The sequence below is a fragment of the Haliotis rubra genome, unplaced genomic scaffold (assembly GCF_003918875.1).
Source record: "Haliotis rubra isolate DU_JTF1 unplaced genomic scaffold, ASM391887v1 Scf28, whole genome shotgun sequence".
Lineage (NCBI taxonomy): Eukaryota > Metazoa > Mollusca > Gastropoda > Lepetellida > Haliotidae > Haliotis > Haliotis rubra.
Window position 1 is genome coordinate 3,248,864 of NW_025766891.1, and position 25,925 is coordinate 3,274,788.

A 25,925-nucleotide genomic window follows, 5' to 3' on the forward strand; every position below is an offset into this window, starting at 1 on the left:
CGGTTCTCAGAAAAGATACTACACTACGTATCGTGTATTGCGGTATACCGGTGTACCGGTAACACCGTGCAGTCCTAGTAACTGTAGGGAAATGTTGCAGCAATACGAACTAGTTTTGTTTAAAGACTGAGTGAGGGAACTTTTTAAATATTTTATTTTATTATTCCCAAGAGTACACCGTTATACAGCAACAGACATTTTCAGGGTTTGGCCCACAGAATTCAAGAGTACAAAACAACAGTGAGTCCAGGCTTATTGTTGAGTTGGGAATATAGATAGCCATTTTTGTCGTGATTCTGAAGACTATTATTATATTTTCAATTAACCTTTCTACACTGACACTTTCTCTCAAAACATCCAACAATATTTGAAGCTTTGGAGCGTGTTGTTTAATCCCACATAAATGGATATATTTTTAGCAGGTAAGATAATATGATTCAATAATCTATCAATGTATAATGTTCCAAACCAAACAAAGTATTTTGTTACTTCAATTGTGTTCTTTATTATTGTTGTTAATCCAAACAAGTTCATTCAAAAATGTTTGTGATTCTCTACATTCCCAATAAACATGACAAATACCCCGACGAGGGGTGACTGATTGATCATTGTAGTGTCAACAAGGACCTCTCATCAGGTATGGTTGTACATATGAACCTGTCACGTGACGTAGTCGGGAACACGGGCATATGGTGACTGATTGATCATTGTAGTGTCAACAAGGACCTCTCATCAGGTATGATTGTACATATGAACCTGTCACGTGACGTAGTCGGGAACACGGGCATATGGTGACTGATTGATCATTGTAGTGTCAACAAGGACCTCTCATCAGGTATGGTTGTACATATGAACCTGTCACGTGACGTAGTCGGGAACACGGAAGTACGGTGACTGACTGGTCATTCTTGTGTCATTATGAACAGGCACATGACCACTCTTGAATAATTCTTTACAGGGGAAACATTGTGCCCTAGCCTGTACTGACTCCGATACAAGGGGGCACTAGCTGAGGACATGTGAGAAGCTACAAGGAGGAGCATGGAGTCGCTCAAGACAAGTTCACACCAATTGTTCCTGTCGAGAATGCTGTTCCTATCGTCACAGATGCTGTGTTGATGTGAGACATCCCAACCCCCAACAAGCCATCAATGTCATATTTTCAATGGAGGCTAGACAATATGACATCAATGTAATGTTCCCAATGGCATCTGGGCAGTATGACATCAATGATATATTCACAATGGCATCTGGGCATGATTACACAATGTCATTTAGAAAGTGGTCAAATGTAACATATGTTATACTTGGGATTACACTTTCTTAATAAGGTACAAATTCTATCACTTTTTGAGTTGAGTCCCATCCGGGATTCGAAGCCACACCCTCAGAGTCAGCCGCCTAACCCGCTCAGCCACCACGACTTCCACAGAAATGGAAGTCGGACAACTGGTAGTCTAGACTGAGGACTTTGTGTACCCCTCTGATAATTGTAAAATGGCACGGCTTCCACGGCCGAAAGCTATAATTACACAATGCCATTTAGAAAGTGGTCAAATGTAACATGTCCCATATTTGGGATTACACTTTCTAAATATTGTACAGATTCTACTACTTTCTTTTACTTTTCTAGTATTATTCGAATCCCGAATGGGGCTCAACCCCAAAAGTACTATAATCTGTACTTTATTAAGAAAGAGTAATCCCAACAATACCATATGTGGCAACTGGGCAGTATGGCAACAATGTAATATTCGCAATGGCATCTGGGCAGTATGACATCATTGTAATATTCCCAATGGCATATGGGCAGTATGACATCAATGTAATATTCTCATTGGCATCTGGCCAGTATGACATCAATGTAATATTCTCAATGGCATCGGAGCAGTATGACATCAATGTAATATTCTCAATGGCATCTGAGCAGTATGGCATCAATGTAATATTCCCAATGGCATCTGGGCAGTATGACATCAATGTAATATTCCCAATGGCATCTGAGCAGTGTGACATCAATGTAATATTCTCAATGGCATCTGAGCAGTATGAGATCAATGTAATATTTCCAATGACATCTGGGTAGTATGACATCAATGTAATATTCCCAAAGGCATCTGAGCAGCATGACATCAATGTATCATTCCAATGGAGGATGAACAGTATGACTTTAGTCTTATATTACTGACGGAGGCAGGAAAGAATGACATGAATGCAAATTTCCTAATGGAAGCTAGACAGTATGACATCAATGTTATATTCCTAATGGAAGGTAGACAGTATGAGATCAATGTTATATTCCTAATGGAAGGTAGACAGTATGAGATCAATGTTATATTCCTAATGGAAGGTAGACAGTATGACATCAATGTTATATTCCTAATGGAAGGTAGACAGTATGACATCAATGTTATATTCCTAATGGAAGGTAGACAGTATGACATCAATGTTATATTCCTAATGGAAGGTAGACAGTATGACATCAATGTTATATTCCTAATGGAAGGTAGACAGTATGACATCAATGTTATATTCCTAATGGAAGGTAGACAGTATGACATCAATGTTATATTCCTAATGGAAGGTAGATAGTATGACATCAATGTTATATTCCTTATGAAAGCTAGACAGTATGACATCAATGTTATATTCCTAATGGAAGGTAGACAGAATGACATCAATGTTATATTCCTAATGGAAGCTAGACAGTATGACATCAATGTTATATTCCTAATGGAAGGTAGATAGTATGACATCAATGTTATATTCCTTATGAAAGCTAGACAGTATGACATCAATGTTATATTCCTAATGGAAGGTAGACAGAATGACATCAATGTTATATTCCTAATGGAAGCTAGACAGTATGACATCAATGTTATATTTTTAATAGAAGCCAGACAGTATGGCATCAATGTTATATACCTAATAGAAGCTACACAGTATGCCATCAATGTTATATTCCAAATGGAAACTGGGCAGTATGACATAAACATATTCCTGATAGAGACAGGAAAGTATTACATTAATGTAATAATTCCAATGGAAACAAGGCTGTATTAGTACATAAAACACTGCAGAAGTGGCCAGGAATGTCCATAGTTAGATACAATGTACCAATTTTACACATATTATAATAAGCATTAAACTGTAAAATAAATTCCCATGCCATGCACATCACATGAATGAATGAATGAATGAATGAATGCATGAATGAATGAATGAATGAATCCAGCCCCTCAATCAGGAACATTGTTTGTTCGCTCCCTTATGCTAAGATGGAATAATACCAAGGTTCGGTAATTCAAGTAAAGAACATGAAAATCAATTCTATTCCTTTTCAGTTTCACATTTCTACTTTTGTTTGCGCTGCTATGTTTACATGCCGATACTATAGCGCACATCGACCATGTAGCTATAGAATGCTGTCATTGGCATTTTTTGCAAACAGTAGTTAAAATAAAGCACACGAGTAGTGCCGGGGATTTTGCTCTTAATAATTGTTTCTCGGGTTGAGAGTAACAAGTATCATTCTTCATGGTCTATCTCCCAGTTCTGGTCGCAGCATACGCCGTGTCAGACGACCACACGCGTTGCAGAGTAGAGAGGCGGAAGTTAGAGCTAGACTCAACTTCGAGGAGTCGGAAGTACATAACGCAAATCCAGACCATAATGTAAGGCTTTGTTAGCCATATATGGACTGTACCGTCCGATCAACACTAACCCTTGACTGTGTAGCCCTGCCGTCCTTTATCTAACAAATGTCATTGGTTTCAGCAATGCTATATGACTGTTTGTGTCGCTACTTTGTACAAACGTTAATAATTCATCATCAAGTTGTATGTATTGCATAATGTTACATGTGATGAAACAGAGCAAAAAAATAGGAGGATGTTGAGTTAGGTGTTCGGTAATATGAATTGTTTAATTACATACACGCTTGTTTTGTGTTGTTTGGGAGAGCTAAAACAGCTAAAACGATCAACTGACGTCACAAACGGGCGAACAGCCGAAACACACACGGTGACGACAGCCATTAATGACGTCACAGGTCGATGAACAACGGGTCATTACACCCACGAGCGCACAAACGCATCACACACACACACACACACGATCACCGACCTCCAAATAGCGATCACCCAACAATACAATTTGGCCGCCATTTTGTTTGTGACGTCATCATTCGGAGGGGGTCCTGAATTATTGGATCTCGTCGATCTACCGACTCCAGTGTTCTGCTAAGCAAATAGATCACTTCGGAAATCCGCTGGTATCACACCACTCTCTGTGTTCGAGTTATCATGTGCATAACTATGCTCTCATTGGCTGTGTATCACGTGATGTGTTGACGCTGTTGCCACGCATGCGTATGAGTCAATACCACATTACGTACGGCGCAGTTTGACAGACGTCTCCGTTTCATGCGATCTGTGCTTGTGCCTCTGTAGGAGATTGTATTAACAGTCAAACTTCTGTGTTCATATGTGAAACTTTAACACCAGGTTTCCAGATGCCATGATACTATGTGACTATTGTGGAGATGAAATACAGCCAGATTTACCAGGTGTAAATGTGTACAACAAGGATGTGGACGTGCGTTATGTGACAAAGCAGGATTGTATACCAGTTGGTTTTAAGTGCGTCGATGTATGTGTCAAAGATGACAAAATCACATATCTGAAAGAAGGGAGCTCCTTACCGAAAGGTTTTGAATGCGTAACTGTTTCTGTCATAGGTCGAGACGTAGTATATGCAAGGAACCAGAAATTAATACCAGAAGGTTTTGAACAAGTCACTGTGTACACCAGGAATAGGGAAGTAAAATACGCAAGACAAGGGGACAGCCCTCCAACCGGCTTTGATCAAGTTTCAACCTATGCGAAGAACGAAGAAATAAAGTATAGGAAAGCAAGTCATCTTACCCCAGTAGGATTTGAACAAGTGACTGTCTGTGTGAAAACAGAAGACATATTATACACGAGGCAAGAAGAGCTTAAACCAAAAGGTTCTGAGCCCGCGTCAGTTTATGTGAAAAATGAGGACATAGCAGATGCAAAGTGTTACCACGTAAAAGGAGCATTTCACACAGAGTGCCTGAAGTAAGTATTGCATTTTAACCACGGAATAAGAACATTTTGTTGGGGTTTTTTGTTATTTATTTCTTGCGTTTTATTCCGTGCATTTGTTCTGACAATTTTACATTTCAGTAACTATATTCCACGGCGTGAGGAGGCAGCTCGTAAGTTCCTGGAAAGAGCTTCACCAAAAAGCAATGTCTTGTCTGTCGGGATTCATGTCAAGTACTTATATGGAGAAGGGAAAGTAAACCAAGAGCAGAGAAGAAGAAAAAAGGAGAAGAGAGATCGTAAAGCTATTGAGTTACTGAGAAAAGTATCGGCTCTGCGGAATTCCAGCTCTGGATACATACTTATTCATCTTGTTGGCCTGGCACCTGAAGATACTTTCACTGGCGCATTTAATGAGTTTGCTGACCCAAAACTTCACGATTTGATTCAAGATGAAAAACAGTTTTCTGATGTTTACAAGACAGAGGCACTGAGCTGTCACGGCTTTGGCGACTTTCTCGTGCTGTATGTTGGAGCTTCTTTAAACGTAACGACCTCTAAATTCAATACGAAGACAACACTCGATGACCGCATAGAAGATATTCGTGCAGAAACGCTCAGAACATTTGCTAGGGAAAGAAAATCCTTGTGCAACACATTCCATTCACTTCCTGGTGTGACCCAGGCACATCACCTTCAGAATGTGCACGAAAACAGATCAATTCAAATCAAAAGTCACTTTTCTCAAAAGAAAGATGGTCGAGCAATAGCAGAGGACATCATCAAGAATCATAAACTTGCAGAATATATCAGCGCATTTACTAAAACTGAATGTGGTGGTTCCTTTCTTTATGGCGTCCATGAGGAAACTACTTTCAAGAAGGGATATGGTTATGAGACTAAAGTAAACCGCATCCAACCAGTCATCCTGAAGGACAGAACCATTTTCAGGGACACTTTAGGGGATTACATTCGGAATACTGTCCTCGTCTGTGACTATGATGGAAAGGAACTATTCCCAGATCCAAATATTTTCCTAATTCATTTTATTCCTTGTACACCAGCGGGGGAATGCTCTCGAGAAGAGGAAAAAGTTTATCTGAGAGTGAGAGGAGAAAGTGTACATGATGGACATGGTGATGAAGATGCTGTAGTTGTTCATGTTGCTGTCAGACCAGTGAGTGGGATAGTGTTCCATGACAAACAAGGACCGCTTGCATATAGATATGACAGACAATTCAAACTGATCACACGGATAGATATCAAGGACTGGGTACGTGCTCTCACAAAACGAAGAGTAACTCAGAAGTAAACTGCTGTAACACACGACGGTAAGTTACTAAGGTTCGTCTAACCTTATCAAATCTATATAATCTAATAGTATAATATAATCTTGGTTTAGGTGAGCGTCGATCGCGTGTATGGGATATATCATTACTTCATGTCCATTACTAAAACCTAATGGAATGGAGAAGCCTTCACAGATTTCAATGGCAATTTTGATTTGATACACAAGATATAACACCTAAAAAAGTGCATAACTGGTGTGTGGAAAGAACGTCACAGTTTGTGAGATGAACCACAGAATGTGCCAAGTTTTTCATCTTTTTTTAGTAAATTACAGTTTTTACTGTTTGATGGTGATTTAACCAACAATACGTTCATTTTTTTACTTAAAATAAGCGAACAAACGAATTCATTGATTTGTTGGAAATTACTCCCATTCACGTTTACTGACAAATGTTATTTTAAGTAAAAGTGTCGCAAAGGTTTGGTCACCTGTCTGAAGCCCTGTCTTAAAATCTCCATTTATATTATATCAATCATACGTTTATCAGATCTGTTAACTGTAAAAAGGCATTTTGATGTGTAGCTATGAGACAACATACATGTACGACACACGAAACAACATTATGTGATATATATTCAGTGAATATCTCTACAGTTTCCTCACATAAACAAAAGTATTCATTAAAGGTGAATGTTACAACGTTTATAAAGAAGGCGAACGAAGTGTAGTCCTAAATACTTAACAGCCGAGGACGTAACGTGTACACGTGACGGTCTTCTGTTATGCGAGGAGGTCACTCATTCACGTGACTGCTTGACTGCGGACAGGGATATTACTATTATATTTTTTATTATTATGGTATATTTATATAGCGCACATATCCATGCAAATGGTGCATGTTCAAGGCGCTGGTATTTTCCCCTCGATCATTGGATGTCAATTTTAACGGCACATCGTAATATCAATCTCAACTCCCTGGGTAGTATACTACTCTTGCTGCCACTCGGCGCACCGAGTGATTGTGGCTTTCCCATCCTAACGAGGTACCCATTCACAGTTGGGTGGACTGGGACACATAGTCACAGTACTTTGTCCAAGTTTACTGCACGTTGCTGTACCCGCAACTAGGTGTTTGCACCTATTCATGTGGCCACCATCTGGTCATATACCAACGGATTCGTGGGTGACGGATTCGTGGGTTCTTTTAAGTGCACAGGGTTGTGTACTGTACACTAGGGGTTGTGACAACACTGAAAGAGCCTGCACACAAAGTTGACTCCAAGGTTTTTACACCCGGTCACAGGTGGGCTCGATCCCGGCACCTCAACCTCTCTGGATCACTAGCCTAGCGCCTTAGCCAGCTCGCCCACCGCGCCCCGTCACAAAAAAAAACGCGTTTAAAAGTGTTATCAATGAAAATACATTAAACTTGCTAGGGCCATTGACAGTTGTTCAAGTTCATGAACGACATGAATGAAAACGTCAAAATCAAAATCAAAATCAAAGTCAAATTTTCACAAAAACGTGCATTACTTAAGCAAAATTTGACGATTATTAACAGCGAATTTCACGCATATGCATATTTTTCAGAAACTTAAATTTAGTATTTCTGAAAGCTCATTTATCGTATAATAAAATCTGTATATGCAGTTTTCGAGACACACGAACGTACACCTGTTTCTTATTGCGTTGAAAAACCCAGCATAAATACTTCATATTTACTTTCTTCGAAACTGTGCGAAGCCGTTTCGCGTAGAAGCGATTGAGGAAGCTAGCTATTAAACCTTTAGCCTGCTGAATTAGTTTCAGCATAAGGTGTTGTAAGATTCGGGTAATTTCAAACAGTCGGTGTGTCATTAAATAAGGGACAACTGAACCTATATTTTGCACATTAATACTTGGTAGAAATATTAACATTATTAGCTAAAATATCCTGATAATTTCAAAACATACACAGGTTAAGGTCAAAATAGACATATTATAATGTAACTTTTGTAGAGTTTACCAGAATTACTTGATTGAACAGTGGAATGGGTTTCATGTTAGGAATCTGTATAATCGTTAAATTGGCGCAAACCGATTTCAATATTCTTATCTCCGAGATCTCATATTTAACAGAGTTTATATTTGTATATTTGTATCAGCAAATATCGGCGCTACGGAAAATTAAACAACATTTCTGAAAAATAATATTCGAAAACGCTCGTCGAGTTTTCGATTGCATAACATATTTATTCAAATGACACCATTACGTTCATTCCAACGTGTCATGTTACGAAAATTTCAGAATATAATACATGATTTATTATGTCCGATGCAATTCTCTATTTTGACGTATACATTACGTTCCAAAATTATTTCAGGTGAACAATTAACTAGACTTAGCATAATATTATGTTTATAACGGGTGCCACCGGTAGGGCAGGGTACGGTTAACTTTTCGCGAACACCTAGTATCATCACTATGTCATAGTGATTCATAAACACATGCTCTGTCATCGTATCGCATGGTGACAATCACTGGATTGTCTGATCCAGACTCGATTTGATTACAAACAACATCGTACAGCTGTAATACTGCTGAAACAAATCTAAACTCATGACAAAGACAAAGTTGTACAGTCGACTCTTCGTTTAGCACAGATTTCGTATGGATGTGGTAAAGGTTTTGTCGCTTCTATTATTATGACTTTTCACCAGTCCTAATTTCAAGTGTTATGGTCATTGTTTTCGACGCTAACCTACATAAAAATACCGGTGTTGCATTCTGGTACGCGTACGAAAACCAACCTCAATATACAATATTGCTATTTCAATTTGAACAAAGTTTACACGACTTTCATGTATAAACCCCGGCGAATTTGACGAACTTATCATTCTACGAGAGTTCCATTTATCATTTATAGTTGAATATGACGAGTGGAAAACGAAACTTAAGGTCGCGAAATCTAAGCTTCAGTTTTCCTGTAGGTGCAAAGGTCACCGGATGTAATGTCACAGACAAGGGTTGTCTGCTAAAAATCTTTCGTTATTGAATACTAACAGTAAATTTGGAGATAGTTCGTGTGTCAAACCCAAATGTAAACACAAATAACTATCTAGTATGTTTATTCATAGCGCAGGAAAAACACAATGTGTTTTTCACCATATAGTTCAGATATCATAAAAGCTTATTGACCTTGTATGATTCCGTGACCCAGGAACAGTAGTTTATCAACAGTCCACATTTAAGTTTTTTCAGTATCTTTCATTTGAACTGTTGTTGATATTAGGAAAATCACTTGATTCTTCACTTGATATGTTGAAAAGAAAACATATAACTGTAAGTCTTGCTGATGATGCTTTGATTTTTACTTTGTCCGACGCAATAACGACATCGACATCGGCAGCAGTCCGGCCTCAACAACAGGTGCGGGATATGGAGCGTGACAAAATTGTGTTTTAAAATAACATTCACGCTTTTCTAATTGTGATAAAATATTAGCAAATGCATAATGCATATATACTCTCCCAAAAAGAAACGCATCCTGAAAATAGCAATTTCATGTAGCAATGAATTAAAACGTGATTCATTTTACAAAATGTTTTGCTCTGTTTATGAGTCCTATGGTGTTTATGTTTTGAAACATCACAACAAAACGCACCATCCGTAAAATACCCGTATTTAACAGCATGATTTTCAATTTCGGCGTCTAGTGTCACGGATTTACACAATTCACATGCAATTCACATGAAAGTTGGGGATCAGATAGTTTCAATGATGGGTATAAAAGGTTGATCGCTGTCTGTCGATTATTCACTGTATTTGGAATATTGTTGACGGACGCAAAATGCCATCTTCTAAGTAAAGCCGACCGTCAGATCGCCATTGGTTTGCTTGAAGCTGGCCAGTCTCAACGTGCAGTTGCCCGACGCATGAATGTTCACCAAAGCACCATTTAACGGCTCTGGGAGATATCGCCGGCAGAATTCGATAGCAGATGCCCCTCGTAATGGGCGACCTCGAGAGACAACTGCGGGGCACGATCGCTACATCCGGGTACATCACCTGCGTCATCGAACAGCTACGGCGACCAGTACAGCTCGACAAATACCCGGATTGAGGAGGTTTTCTGCACAGACCGTCAGGAACAGGTTGTGAGAGGCTGGTTTACGTGCCAGAAGACAACAACATCGCCGACATCGAGTTCAATGGTGCACCAACGTTCAGGCCTGGAACCTACCGAATTGGCGTAGAATCTGGTTCAGTGATGAATCGAGATTTCTATTGGAACGACGCGATGGAAGAATGCGGGTGTACAGACGTCGACGTGAACGTTTCGCCGACGCTTGCGTTCCCCGGGTAGACAGAGATTCGGCCGGGAAAGTGTTATGATGTGGGGAACGATCACCCGCCGTAGGAGAAGTGGATTTGGTGATGATCCAGGGCAACCTGACAGCTCAACGGTACTGTGATGAAATCCTACGCCCATACCTCCTTCCAATCATTGATCGCCAGAGGAGTTGTTTCAACAGGACAATGCCAGGCCCCACACAGCACGTCACACTAGAGACTTCCTCCAGAACCACAACATCAATGTGCCATCATTGCACCAAGCTAACTCCTCATCATTCTATTTTAACAGCAAAATATGAACATGTACAGTGTGCAAAAGTAGGTATAAAAGTGAGGTTGTACTATCTGTACCAATTCTAAAGGCTAAAGCGAACCTTGCATTTGGGTCACTAAGCTTAGTATTTTTGTGTGTAAAAATGGACACACGTCAAACAATGTAAAAATACTAGGTAGATTTAAAACTTTGAAAGCTCTACTCGGAGAACGAAAATGTGCTGTTTACCTATTTCAATGTCAATACAAAAATAAACACATATTGTGAGGCAGAAATGTTCACACATGCGATGAATATTTCTTGAACCCCACCATTCCAAGAAATCTAGGTATCATAAATCTAGTTTCTTACACTAGATCTGATTTCACTCGTTTCTGTGAACTGCAGGTCCTCCATCAGAAAAAAAGTTTCATACATCGACATATTGTCCTTTTGTAACAAAAAAGACACAGAACTATATTATGTTATTGTTATGACATACTGACATTTTATAATATCCCCAGCGTCAAAACATTATTCGAAAAGCACCGAACCAAAAATCCATTACGACTTTGGATTTGTAGAAAATAGGTTTTCCGCACCGGCGGCAATATATTGCAGTTTTCAACAAAAAGTAAAATGTCCAGTCAACAGTAACCAAAGGAAAGTGATTTAAAAGTTAATTATATGAATATATCTTGCACCTAAATGTTGTCTCTTCACCAAAGAACAAACATATTGGTCAGGATTGTAAAAAAAAAAGATTGCATTATAAAGAATATATTTGACTGAAAGTACCACTCGACGTGAAGTGCCAGAAGTTAGCGATGGCCGTTGATTGTGGCCTTGTGCCGAGAAATTCGGGGAATACATCTTTAATTTGAAGGTTTTCGTTTTAAGGTACACAAACAAACTACTTAAAGTTGATATATTTAGAAAGTGAGTTTTCGTGCATTCCATACATAATTCAAATGACTCGTAAATCCTACTTGGTCAACAGTTATTGCAAGTTTTCTTTGGGGTTGTGATTATAATGCTCTCCCTGTCAAATGGATATGACAGAAGCATTTGAGAGAATTAATTGAGGTAACCGATGCCTGACTAAATCTGTTCAGTCAAAACGTCCTTCTTGTTACGTGGACTGTCTGGAAGCGAACATAATATATAAGGCGAAATATATCGCGTTTTAAAACATTTCTTCCTTCAAGAGCTAAGAGGATAGAATACATTATTAACACAGTAGCATGGGTGACAATTTCTTATATTACTTGGATACTTTATGGTGGAAGTAAAACCATTGCAAACTACCACCGAGAGAGGGTGTCCCTTCCACCGATGTAAAACCAAAGCGCCTGAGACTTCACGGTCTTTATTTGGCTCCTCATAGTGGTCCGTTTTTTTGACGACAGACTTTACTCCTATGTGCAATTTTCACAGAAAAGTGATTTTAACATTCTCTGAAAGCTTCCTCAACGGAGTTCTACCTCATGTAAAGGTGTGCCATCCAGTTGAAACATATCTACTGTCCTCCCACTGCTCGTCACAAACAAACCACCCTCGCAGTACCGTTACGCGTAAGAGAGACGCCTCTCATAATCATGTGTATCGACTGTTTGAGAGAGGGGTCATTCGTAGGCGTAGTTAGACAATGCCCTCACATGTCACCTACGGCAGTCACAATGTCAGTGCCGGAAGGTTTATGAAACCGGATACCATAGAATAATATGGTGTCTGATCCAACAAAATCATTATAAACCTCCGATAAAATCTGATATTTCTCTTTATAAAGACATGAACAGTTACTCGTACATAATTGGGCCATGCAGATTTATTCCAGCGAAGAAAAGGTTGGATATATTAAAGGGATGGCAATCCTTTTCTCAAACATTGCGAGCTTTTAAAGGAAATATAACGGAATGTGAGCAAAATAATCGTTTTTACGACATTTATCCCCTCTGTGCAAATTTCACAGAACATGGTTTTAATATTTTCTGAAACCTTATTCAAAGGAGATTTACGTTATGCAAATACATTTTCAGATTAGGCTGTGATATTGATTCAGTTATTGTTGGTGGACAAAGGAGCAAATTGCCCCTCCACATTTCAGCGTTTTTAGCGACAACAATTCAGGTAGGAGGGTATATAGGTGCAATAAGCACATGCCCGTCAATACAATGAAATTAACACTCGATTACTACTATACCAGTCTCAGCAATACATAACACACTGGCCAAGGAACGATTTGAACTGTCTCTCTTTGATATTTTCTCGTATCTACAAATTACCATATTCATTCATTTGCAAAAGCTATTTCTTTCATCCGTTCCAGTTTTTAAAAGTTAATTATTCATATTATAGTTTCATTTACAAAGTGTAGAATTTAAAACCCATGTCTTCCATCAAAGAAGGTGAGGTGAAATTGGGTTTAATCGTCGTGCTTGAGAATATTTCGCCTCATATGACGACGTGTATGCTAGGTAATATTATGTGCGGCTGCTTGTACTAGCCTGGACTTAAGCTGGTTTTATAGTTAGCTTTAGCCCACTGAGATATACCGTACCGCCAGTGAAGCATGAATATCCCACTCCAGACACAGGTATACTGACTCCAAGCCGACCAGTCCTTATTGTGCACCCATTAATGCTGAGCGACAGGCAGGGACCAACAAAAGACCATGTTTTAACGTATTTTGGTATGACGCCGTGGGTCGGGTATCGAACTCCGCGACCTCCTGCTCTCCGTGTGCGGACGCTCTAACCAACTACACCACGGAGGTGGTTCCTACATCAAAGAAGTACATAAGTTTCATTTTAAAGTAGTGAAAAATTAAAGCGTATTAAAGCTTGGAAATGTATATGTAATTTAATAATACAATGTGGCAGGTAAATTAAAGAAAAGTGTAAAATGTCTCATTTTGGGACTGACATTGAATGATCTGTCTTCAGATATTTTAAAAGACAGACAGGCAGGCGGACAGACAATATTTATCTACATCTCACTGTGGAATTACAAAAGTGATATTTACAAAAACATTCAAAATAGTAAAATGAACAGAGGAATTATGAGAGACAAAAAAATCATTTTAAAAAACCTAAATATTATCAAGAAGATTATTAAGCATAAAACAAACTGTATTCGCTTCTGTTGAAGATTAACAGGCAGATTTTTGGCTAAACATGACAAAGATTAGGAGTTGTTGAATATAAACGCATAATTCGTCGATATTATCAGGTTCAATCTGATAGTATACTGCATACATAGATTAACACAATCATTTCGAAAGTAGACATTTCAAGTCATTTCTATTTTCTAAAAGAATATTTTCATAGCGACCGGTTTCAATTCTTAAAGGGCTACGCCACATCTAAATTTTGCTAATGCAGGATCTGTAGTGTCTTGCTTACAATGCATTTGAAATACAGGTTTCAGTAAAATAACAATTCATATATTCTCTATACAACCTAAGTTTATTGCGCCTCGTTCTTTCCTTCCTGTTTCTACTTTAACTGCTCATACCTTGCCAAGACGTAATATACCCATTCATGATAAAATCCTCAACAAGGCGACAAATAGGACTGTTTATGAAACATTAACAGGTGCGTTTAAAAAGTGTTTGGCAACCAGTACCTTGTGAGACTTTTTTTCTTAGTCTAAAATTTTACATTTGTTTAACTTCCATTATTGCACATCTGTAGTGTTAGCCGCAGCAAAAAACATGATTGCCTTAATCCACCTTCCATGTTATTGCAATCGACACCTATTTCTAGCTTGATACAGGATCACTTTAGTTCAACAAGGTATGAAGTGAAGATAGGTATGGCCCTATAATGAACAACAGCATTTACTGCTGATGCTTAGCTTTTCACGGTTTCTTTCACATACGCCCGCTTGGCCTGTTGTACAGCTTCTGGCTAGCTGTCTTACATGTAATGTGACCGAAGCGGTGTTTGAGAAGTAAGCTTGTTGTGGTCCATGCTTGCATTTGGCACCATCAGCTTTCTCTGCCTCGCACATTTCCATTTCTAGAAGTTGGTGGTATAGGAGATAAGACTTTATGGATGTTCAACTTCTTTATTTTAGCAATGGCGACGTTTCGGAATAGATTCTTACACAGTGTTCAAGCATATGGGGGAATGATGAAGGTACACCGGTTCATATACAAGATAAGATAAAGAGATAACAATAACATGGGTGGAAACAAAGCATCAAAGACAGTTACATGATGAGCTACAATAGCATGATGATGAGAGCTAAGATAACATGAATGAGATGGGTAGGATTACCAAGACAGTTGAAGTGACTGTAGGTTAATTAGGCAGAAGCCAGGGTGGTGGGGGGATTGAGTGGTGGGAAGCCAGTGAGGAAACATCAACTGGGACTGTCCAAACTTACTTTCAAACAACAAACATGATTACGCTCAAGTGTAAATTGGCCGAGGCATTACAAATACGCCGTTTTAACCCCTCTATTAACAGGGATCACGGCTATTTACATCCCCATCAGCTTACAACCACCTAATCCACAAATAATTTACCACTCAAACCACACTGGCTGTCCAATCACCCGCCTAACTGGCATTCCTCCACACTGGCTTCACACTCAATTAATCCCCACCACCCACAAGCTTCTCCCTAATTAGCTTACAGTCACTGAATTTGTCTTGGTAATCCCACCCATCTCATTTTATGTTATCTTAGCTCATCATCATGCTATTGTAGCGGTCCTATTCCCATTTGTGCAGAACTCCCAGTTGTAGGACTCCTCAGTTGTGAGACAGTGGAGTAGGTACTTAGCAAAGAAAACACACCTTACTCCCCTATCTGATAGAAGATAGATTAGCCCCAGCTAATTATGGATTAAGCTATTTAAATGAATCTTGTGTGGAGGTAACTTAATGAACCTCTAAAGATAAAAGTAATTAACCCATCTCAGATAAATGCAACAAAAATAAACACTTTGTGTAGAGTAACTTCGTGATCATTTGAGAAAGTAATTAATTTACCTACTCAGATTTACGTGTTTGAAAAATATAGCAATAACTGTTGTGAAACAATAATTAATCCAAATGTATTTATTAAACCTTTGACTGCTCTTTCCGATCACCATTATGGCGGGCCTTCTCAACAAATAGAATATATCACCAGTTCAGGATAATCTTTTTCGAAGTAATTCAGTATCTATTAGAAAACAATAGATTAGCTCTTCAGCGAACAATGTCTTCTGTGTTAATTAACTCATTTAATGAACTATGCCTCCAGCGGGTGGCCTCCTTCAGCAACCAAGGGCTGTTCCCACTTTCATCGTAGGGATTAGTAGAAGCACCACCTGTGTGCACTGAACTCCTTAATTAGTAATGTCTCACAACTGGGAGTTCTGACAAATGGGAGGACACCATTTTGCAGCACATCATGTAACTTTCTTTGATGCTTTGTTTTCCACCCATTTGTTTTGTTATCTCTTTATCTTATCTTGTATATATACTGGGTGTACCCTTCATTCCCCATATGCTTGAAACTGTGTAAAAGAATCTATACCAGAAACGTCACCATTGCTAAAATAAAGAAGTTGAACATCCATAAAGTCTTTATCATCCTCAATCCTTAACGACAAGACTAAAAGGATATGTATATTCAAACATAAGGTGTGAATGGATAACATATAGCAAAATCCCAATGCATGTATTCGCTGTTTAACAAAAGCCATATAGTCATTTGAGGCCATATCTATCCTTTGTTAATGTAAACAAGTTTAGAATAGCACTGACTTTTGACTCAGGTGTTCTTCTCATGATTTGTTGATCGAAAAGAAGGCAGATATGTGAATGTAAAAAGAGAAAAATAGGATTATGTACACTCCCTTTGTAATTTAAACAAAATAGAAGATGAATTACACTTCCTCCTAATGCATGTCCATTTTATGACCGGTTGCGAACCAGATATATTATTATAAGATATTACTATGTCCATCCAAATCTGATAAAATTATCCTCATTGTTCAAGTAGTAAATATCAGTTCTATTTTCTCCAAATATGTAATCAATGTTCATTTTCTATGCTATGATTACCCGATCAAATCCCCTCTCAAATGTAAACATAACTTTATGCCCGGAGATATCAGAGTCCAATCCTCGGACGTACCTCCCAAATGTAAGCCCAGATCAATCACTCTCTATATTTCGCTTAAATGTTAGAAGTTTCGTCACACACGCAAAGGTATTTGTCCTGAGAAATGTTGTCAGATTATGATGTTGTATGTTTTGACTGAAACTCACCTTGATGAATCTGGTTCTTGATGAAAATCTAAAATGGGATGGATTTTCCTTAACCCCGTTAGAAAGGATAGAAATGCTTTAGTAGTGGTGGTGTTATGAGTTATGTTAAAGAAACAATGTTAATTTTAAAAAGACTAGAAAAATATAAACGACAGATCCGTCTGGATTGAAGTATTTCTTCCCAAGAACCATGAATTATATGCGCAATCTGAGACCAAGAATATAATAGAGAATTTAGTGAACTTAACAACTTGATTGAAGCCGCTCTAGACATATCGAGTACAGTTACTGTTATACTGGCGACATAAATGTAAATATGTTGTCTGCCAGGACTCATGCTGTCCATAACATTCCTGGATAGAAAAATTATGCGAAATATTGGTTATGTGAACCTACTAGAGTGCAAGGAACATATCACTACTTTATTTAGATCCAGTTATTGTCAGCGATGATGTTGAAGCTCTCATAGGACTGTAAGGTGATAGGATTACAGTAGAAACATTAGTGATCATAAAGGTACCTACATTAACATCAATGCTCCTTATATCTGCACAGAGTGGCTTATAATGAGAGACGTATGAATTATTTATAAGAAAGGTGATTTTGAAAATTAAAATCAACTGAAGTCGATTCACAAGACTGGTTTTCCATGTTTAATAATTGCAGTAATGCTCTAAGAATCTTGTCAGTTTATTTTGACTTAGACACTTTAGTTTTATCACCGAGGCTATGCATCCATAATAAAGGTTGTCACCATCAGACCCAATGATAAAATCTGGTAAGGGATCTAAAGACTAAGAAGAGAAAGAAGGTGGAAAAGCAGTATAGATTCAGAAGAATAGCCTTTAAGAACTACGGAGGGATGTTTGGCTTTGCACAAAATATAGAAAAAGCAACGTAACAAAGAAAATAACATGAAAACTTATGCCAAAGATTATTTTTTTTATTTCAAACTTGACACGAATTATTATTTAAAAATGCATGCAGAAAACGAATCTTCTTATTAGTGCTTTTACCTTTTACATTGGACGGTAAAATCTTCCGGTTCCAGCTCAACTATTCCATGTTTAGTAGAGGGAATAGTAACGATGAGCGCTCCATCTATTTTTTCCAGTTTAGGTAAAGCCAACAAGCTCAAAGGAATATTTTCAATCAATTTCAAGAATCTTAATGAATACATTAGAACTTCCTAGAAGTTTTGTCAAAGGGACTGATGCATCCAATTGATATGAGAGCTATAGCAGTGAGAGAAATTTCTGAGCTATCATTAGTTCAATTCCTTCAAAGAAAGCTAAACCGGACCAGATAAAATTAGTCATCAATTGTTAAAGAAAACTGTTAAGTCTATATACGAGGTGTTCCCTTTGCCTATTATTTAATCTTTCTCTCTCGATCTCGAGTACTTCCCCAAACGTTTGGAAAAAGATACATACATGCCGCCATTTAAGAAAAGGTGACAATTCAATTGGTATCTAAATTATATACCGATATCACTAATCAGTTGTGTCAGTAGCAACATTTAACTAGGGTTGTTTTCCCAGCATCCTCTGTCAACTACTTCTCTTTGATAAATAAATTGCTGTACAAAATACTCAGGCTGGTTTTCAGCGGTGTTTCACTCCCACTGTACATCAACTTATAGAAATTTCTAATTCCCAATGTATGTACATCATCGCTTGATAGCAAAGAAAAACTCCTACGTGCTAGTATTTTGTAGAGATCTTTCTAAAGCTTTGGATCGTGTCTAGCATAGAGGGCCTTTTATTGAAATTGGATATATATGTGTTAAAAGGGTAACTTTACTAACTTGGCTTCTGTTACTTACACATAAGCAAGGCAGTACCTCAATCAGATTTATGAATGGCACAATGCCTCATTCGAGAACACTACCAGCCGGAGTCCCACATGGTTCAGTTTTTGGGTCCCTTTTCACGGTATGTGGGATCAGAATAGCCGTTGAATTCAGTTGCGCAACAAGATTGTTTTGTTGATGACACATCACTCAGTGCACCTTCCAATGAAATGCAATCATTACAGAGTAACTAAGGAACGAAAATTTCTGCTCGTTAGGTGACATCGACAAGGTCACAGTTTACTCAATGCAACCTGTGATGAGACAGAAGCTGTATTGTTTCTCTACCAAGGAGATAGTGACCAAGCTTTGAGACAATTTAAATCTTGACGGCTGTAACATTAAGGCTGTACCTTCCCTAAACATCTTGGTGTAACATTATCTTTGGAAATGGAGTCGGTCCTCATCACATTACAACTGATATTTTAAAGAAAACCTCAGATATTATAAATTCCATAAGAGAGCTACTAAAGTTTAAGAAGCTATTTGTTTTATTTAAAAGTACAGCGCTAAATAAGATCTACACTGTTTTCAAATCGTCCCTACATTTTGAATATGCATTTAATTATAGGATGGATGTACAGCAGCTAACCAAACTAACTCTTTAGAACAGTTACAGCTAGAAGCAGCTCGTATAGCAATGGTGGACTTCAAAATATACTACTCTGTGATCATTTGCATTTTGAAACTGGTTAGGAAAACCCTTAGTGAACGTAGAAGAAAAAGAAAAACTTTGCTTATTCTTTTATAAGATTCTCTACAATATTGCACCATCATAAAATTTCAGGAATTACTTTCACCTACATATATTTGGACAAAAATCATCTCATAACCTCTTTTTAGAAACTTCTCCCTTCCATTTTACGAGATTGAAACTTCTTACCATCGTTTTTGTTCCATCTACACTATACAGATATGGAAACAATGTTGTATAGAAAAATAAACAGAGACTTTTTAGCAAGGTTTTAAAGTTGAAAATTAGAAGTAAAATCGTCATGCCGCCCCACCCCCTCTTAGTCTAAGTGGCCAAGGAAATTGAACAATATTCACAATGGAAACTAGGGTACATTACAAGTCCAGTTTAATTTTGATTTATTCAGGAATTAATTTAAGATCAGATGCCCCTTGTACTTGGCTGAGACTTGTTCTCGTGAAAATTCATGGCATTATCTCTTAGAATGTTCTTTGTGTACAACTTGCAAAGCGTAAAGAATTGTTTGTAAATGTAAATACTGTCGTCAAACATCGTATCACCCATTAATCATACTTAAGAAGTTATTTGGTCATGTTACACTATCACCATATGAAAATGAATTATTATTTGAACATGTATATATATTAAGCTCACTGGAAAGATTTTTTGTGAAGTTTGATTCCTGTATATATTAGACACACCCTCTTTAAATGACCTTATGGGAATTCATTCAATAAATCCCTTGTTATCAATGTTTAAGGCTGTAAAGTATGACATATGTAAGTTCTGGGAGAGGGGCGTTCTTAAGTTGGATAACTTGTGCCAGATTCATTTCATTTTCAAGATAATAGAATATGTTTTAAAACAACTTTATATACTATGGGCCTGTGGCCTTTTCAGTGCAAATAAAGATTATTATAAAATACAAGGAAAAAGGGACGCGAGTTATGTGGATGTTTTATTGGAGACGAGAGGAATATATAATACTAGTAATTGGGACTTACTCAATGGAAACCAAACGTGAATACGCTTGAACAACATCACAAAACACTATAAAGTTAAAAATCCATTTTGTAGAGACCTCTGATGCTCGCATGATGTGTTAAAGTATTTATGAACAACATAAATGAAATACTGATGTTTCACTATGAAGCTAAATCACAGTGTAAACGTCGCTTCTGACTATCGGCACCGATTACCGAATATTTATATTAAAGGATATTTTCGTAACGACCACGATTTTCAACATTTGTGGAACTTAAAGGAAGTAAGACAAAAGGGTACTGTACTCTGATTTTAAACGTGCTCTCCAGCGGCATACCCAAACAGGGAAAGAAGTTATGCGAACAAAAACAAATTGAACATGCCGACGTTATCTATGTATTTCTCCTCTTGAACGATTTGAGCAAACCTGGTAAAGTGAATTTCTGGGATATTCTATGATAATTTTTATATCTGATTATACCATTCCAGAATGTGCGTCTCAAATGGAACGGGGAACTAACTGATTTGATAAATTGGGAAAACCATATTTTGCCAATAATGATAGACAACTTAATCAAAGACACGAAACTTTTAGATTTTCAATATAAAGTTTTTGCACTGGAGCCATTTACACCCGAACAAAGGAACTACTAAAATGAAATGAAATTGATAGATCATGGCATATGTACATTATGTGGTTCAGTAAGTGAAGATATTTTTCGCCGCTACACTTCATTTCCTTATGGATCAGTAACAATAAGGCTATTCGACGCAGAATCAAGGGTGTCACCAGCCAAATTCGAGTTCTCAAGCTACCGATGGCGTGACATTACGGATTACGCGTCAGCACTCCGCAGATGACAGAGAGAGTCACATGGTACTTCCAACTTTTCCGTGTGTTTATGACGGGTGCCGCTTGAGAGGAAGCGTATGCTCACCCTTTTGACAGCATGGCCTGGGTACCATCACAATTTCATAGCTGCTATACATAAAACGGATGCTTTAACCTTAACGATATTATTTATTACAAGAAAAGTCCACGTGGTTCTTCCACCCAGAGGTATATGCAGGTAAACGCCGCCATGCATAAGCTGGAATATTTACGAAAGTGCGGCGTAAAACTAGAAACTCACCGGCGGCGGTAAAATCATCCAGTAAACATTTTTATTCCATTAAGAATACAGAAAACTGCTGTCAATCGACAACCAATAAATCGTCATAATTCATGCATTACATGATGAGAATCGACAGTTCTGTTCTGTACGTTGTGCACACCTTCTGCGTAATCTGTTTCCAGATTGCCACGCATCTACTATAGCATATATAGCAGATACATAGCATTTTTCCATTTCCCCTGGTATTCAATAATATGGATGAGTAGAGTGTCATAAAGAGTCTTTCGCACATATATTTACTTGGAAAGCGTCCCATAGCGACTGTTATTAACTTAAATGTTATATTGTAAAGGTGTTAATAGAGTCTCTTTAACTTGAAAAACCCGACACCTCCTGGTCCATGTTTCAAAATCGAATGTGTAGAGATGTTTTCGCTACGCACACCAGGTGAGTTTCTGCCGCATCCAAAAATGTCAAGATCCACATCCTAAAATTGATTCACTTGCCTTTCGTATATATATTATGAGTTGCTGAGTTATTATTACGACCATCCTGCAACATTCCAAAATCAGCCAGCGAAGACCTACCTTTGTCCCACACGGTAGACCTTTCAGGAAATGGGTTTTATGGCAGACATGTGAAAGTCATTTCCCTAATTATATCATTACTTCACAAAGGAAATGACGGTACCCAATATTTATTTTTCTATTTTGAGTTGTAACACACGTTCCCTTTGTTCATTAGGGGGTGAACAACTGACCAGCCAACTTTCCGTAGACAGAGATGACAAAAGCCGCTTGAGGGAAGGATATACTCACCTTTTTGGCAATACGTGGGTACCATCCACAAGTACCGCAGAATATACATGAAACGGATGCTTTAACCTGAACGATATTACTTATTACAAGTCTACTTCTAAGGGAGGTAAGGGACCGTTCATGATTTATGGCTATTAGGGGTGTTGATGATTTTAAAGGGAGGTAGGGGTGGAAGTCACCACCTCAGTACGATACCCATACCTTGCAAAACATCACTGAAGCTATATACATATACATTTTGGATGTTGTCCTCTTTGCCATATGTATTTTGTGTGAGACTTGGGAAATGAAATGATAAAAGAAAAATTAAAATGTGTACACATGTACACAGGAAGGCGTCAGCAACTTTGTACATAAGAAATAATAAATTATTATGCTTAAAATTACTAGAAGTAAATCAGTTTCCATAGATGGTTGTACATTAAGGCTAAGTAGTGAGGTCTCAAATGGACATAAGTTCCATAAAACATGGTTTACAAGCGTGAGCTTCGCTGGACATAATTTCTATAAAAGCTGGCTTATAACCGTGATGTCCGGCGATAGCTTTATGTAGAACCCTGTATGTACGAAATTATCAACTGATACAATCCACAAATTGCTAGACATGCTCCTGGGTCCACCGAGATTCTGCACTACATCTTCTGGATTTCTAAATGTAATTACGAGTTATTGTTAATCAAATTTATTTTGAATTATGGCTTGTATTGTATGTTATCGTGCAGTTGTAATGCATAAGGGACAGAAATAAACATCTAGAAAGAGACTTCGAAGACTGCCTTCCAGACTTTATTGAAGATTTGGTGGTAATAATTGGGTCTAATTGTATGTTTGTTTCCTTTATACATCTTTCCTCGATATAATGCATATTCTCACATAACTATATTCATCATCTGTTATCATACGTTAATATATAAACCAGATTTGGTCCTTTGATAATGTTTACAAATCCAAGATTGAAATACGTCTACACACACTGACAACATATCAACTTTTATAAAAGTAAAATGTCAAAACCCCTTGCGTGGTTATCATTAAGAAATCTCCGACAAAAGCTGTATGTGTCCGACTTTATCATCAGCATGTGTTTATGAATCAGTATCAGTTACAGATGACGTCAGTGTGTTTGCGAAAAGGTGAATGAATTGGTGTCTCACTACATAATCTAACAATGTTATATTCGAGTAATCCTTACTGAGAACGTACCTTATAGCAATTGGTTGGTGGAATTTATTTTTACAATATTGTGAATGTCGTCTTCTTTTCATTATTGCAGGCAGGATGTGGAAGCCTGGTAAGTGCATTATATAATCGGTACAATGATTGTTTCATTAAGCTGTTCAAAACAAACACCATATCTCATAATCCATCAGTAAGTGACAATCACAAGTCCATCAATGTTTCCCTGAAGAACTGAAAGCTGTTGAACGTCTCGGTCATCAATAATATCATTGTTTCCCTCTGTTTCCTTTTAACATGTATAACCTTTTACTTTATGTTGCAGCAAAAAATACCATAGAGAGGGGAGGATGAGCAGGATCTTTATCTTGGGACAAATGACATCTTTGTCCTGACCTGAAACAGATTGGAAATAGTCTCTTTGAAATCAGAAGTTACTTTTTCAAAAAGGGTAACTATAGACCATTGTAAAACTTAGTAGATCGTTGACGTAGACTCTGGGATTGTCTTCAATGGTTGAAGCAAAACCATAAATCATGTAGCAATGTCTTGCTCATGTTGTAAAATGGATCTGAATCAGATATTCTGATTATCTTAGACGTACTGCACCCAAAAAGGCTTCCCCAGTACCCTCCAAAGACACAATTACATCAGCTTCCATATCTGGGCTTGCCCATGAAGAATTCTATCCCATTACACTCTTTCTGCTATACCTGTGTCCAAGCAGGTGTCACAAAATTGGCACAGGACCATTCTATGTGTGTAACGAACATACTTTCATCGAGATGTATAATTTGGTTGTTTTTTTTCAGATGGCCACAGTATTGCACCAACAAAACTGAGGACCCCCTTAGCGCAAGTGAAACAACGACTCATGGAACACATAGAAAATCATGCATACGACTTTGTTTTGATCCCTCTCCAACGAAGTAGTAGATCTCCCAAAACCCAAAGGCTGACCATGCTTTATATTCTTATCTCATTCTTTAGCAGTTGCGTTAGATTTCTACACATCGCCCCGACCAAGAAACACGGTATATGTGATGTATTCCTGGCTCTGCCTTTGGCCAGCCTGTGACATACTTTACCACGCAATGAAGGATGAAGACTGTCCTGGAAGCAGTGACATACAGTATGCTAAAAGAGAGAGTATGAGACACTTAGCAGGTTCACTGATGAGGATATCAACTCAATCCATGGAGTCATTCACATTTCTCTCCTTCTTGAGGACGCTGTTGGATTTACAACTGACGGAAGAAGCTGGCAAATGAGTCTTCTCATTTGCCAAAGGATTCTTTGCACACCAGTAGAAGAGAAAGTCCCCACTGTCAGTTTAGTGCCATTAACGAAGTCGGTGCTGGAGACACACTGATATGACTGATTCGGAGATTTCACCAAAGAACAAATGTATCATTCTGGTGAATACCAGTAAGGACGTCGAGGTCATGTGTTCGCATAGCTGCTGGACTCGGGAATGCTGGAGGTGGCCAGGAGATCTTGAACAGACTGGGGGACACTCTGCTTGTATGTAGGTCGCCGACAGAGGGACAGGCTCGTTTGTTAATTTAGTCAGTGGATGCAGTTAGGTGTTTATTGCCATTGACAACATTGGCAGTTGTATCCAATCACGAATTATCAAAAGTTCTAAGCCAAAATATGAATTTCGTAAGGCAATGTCCTCAGGAAAAAGCCCCTATTTTAATATGCCCCATTATTTGAATGATTACTTGAAACCTGTGCTTAAGTTTTATACAAAACCTGGTTCATCGGTGTACCCACCGCTTGCAGCAGCAGAGGATCTCTCAGTATGGTGGATATGTTCTGTGAACATACCGATGAAACCAACACAGTTATGGAAACAAAACAAGGAATACAATTGGCGGTTTACAGCCTGTAAGCATATTTATTATTTTGGAAGTATTCTGAATGCACCGCGCACATTGTAATAAAATACAAGACTGTTTCTTTGTTAACACACTACCATGTCAGGTCATAAAAGCATGTCTTTTATAGATGCGAGAGAGAACGGAGCAAACAGTTAACTGGGTTAGAATATCCACAGTAGC

The 25,925-nt window shown here is 38.1% G+C and overlaps 1 protein-coding gene across 2 annotated transcripts; it reads left to right on the forward strand.

Moving 5' to 3' along the window:
- Positions 1–4,376: 4,376 nt before the first annotated feature.
- On the forward strand, positions 4,377–23,974 carry LOC124281152. Of its 2 annotated transcripts, none has more exons than XM_046717178.1 (3): positions 4,377–5,102; positions 5,211–6,400; positions 23,957–23,974. In XM_046717178.1, exons 1-2 carry the CDS (start codon positions 4,519–4,521, stop codon positions 6,379–6,381), a joined length of 1,755 nt encoding a protein of 584 aa, XP_046573134.1. In that variant the 5' UTR covers positions 4,377–4,518; the 3' UTR covers positions 6,382–6,400; positions 23,957–23,974. The 2 variants fall into 2 exon arrangements, with proteins under 2 accessions (XP_046573134.1, XP_046573135.1); XM_046717179.1 differs by having other exon boundaries at positions 5,214–6,400.
- Positions 23,975–25,925: the final 1,951 nt, after the last annotated feature.

Excerpts from the sequence above, each read along its gene's own strand:
- LOC124281152 (XM_046717178.1), top strand. The coding sequence starts at position 4,519 with ATGATACTATGTGACTATTGTGGAGATGAAATACAGCCAGATTTACCA. Across the intron at positions 5,103-5,210 it reads TTTCACACAGAGTGCCTGAA|TAACTATATTCCACGGCGTG; the intron begins GTAAGTATTGCA and ends TTTACATTTCAG.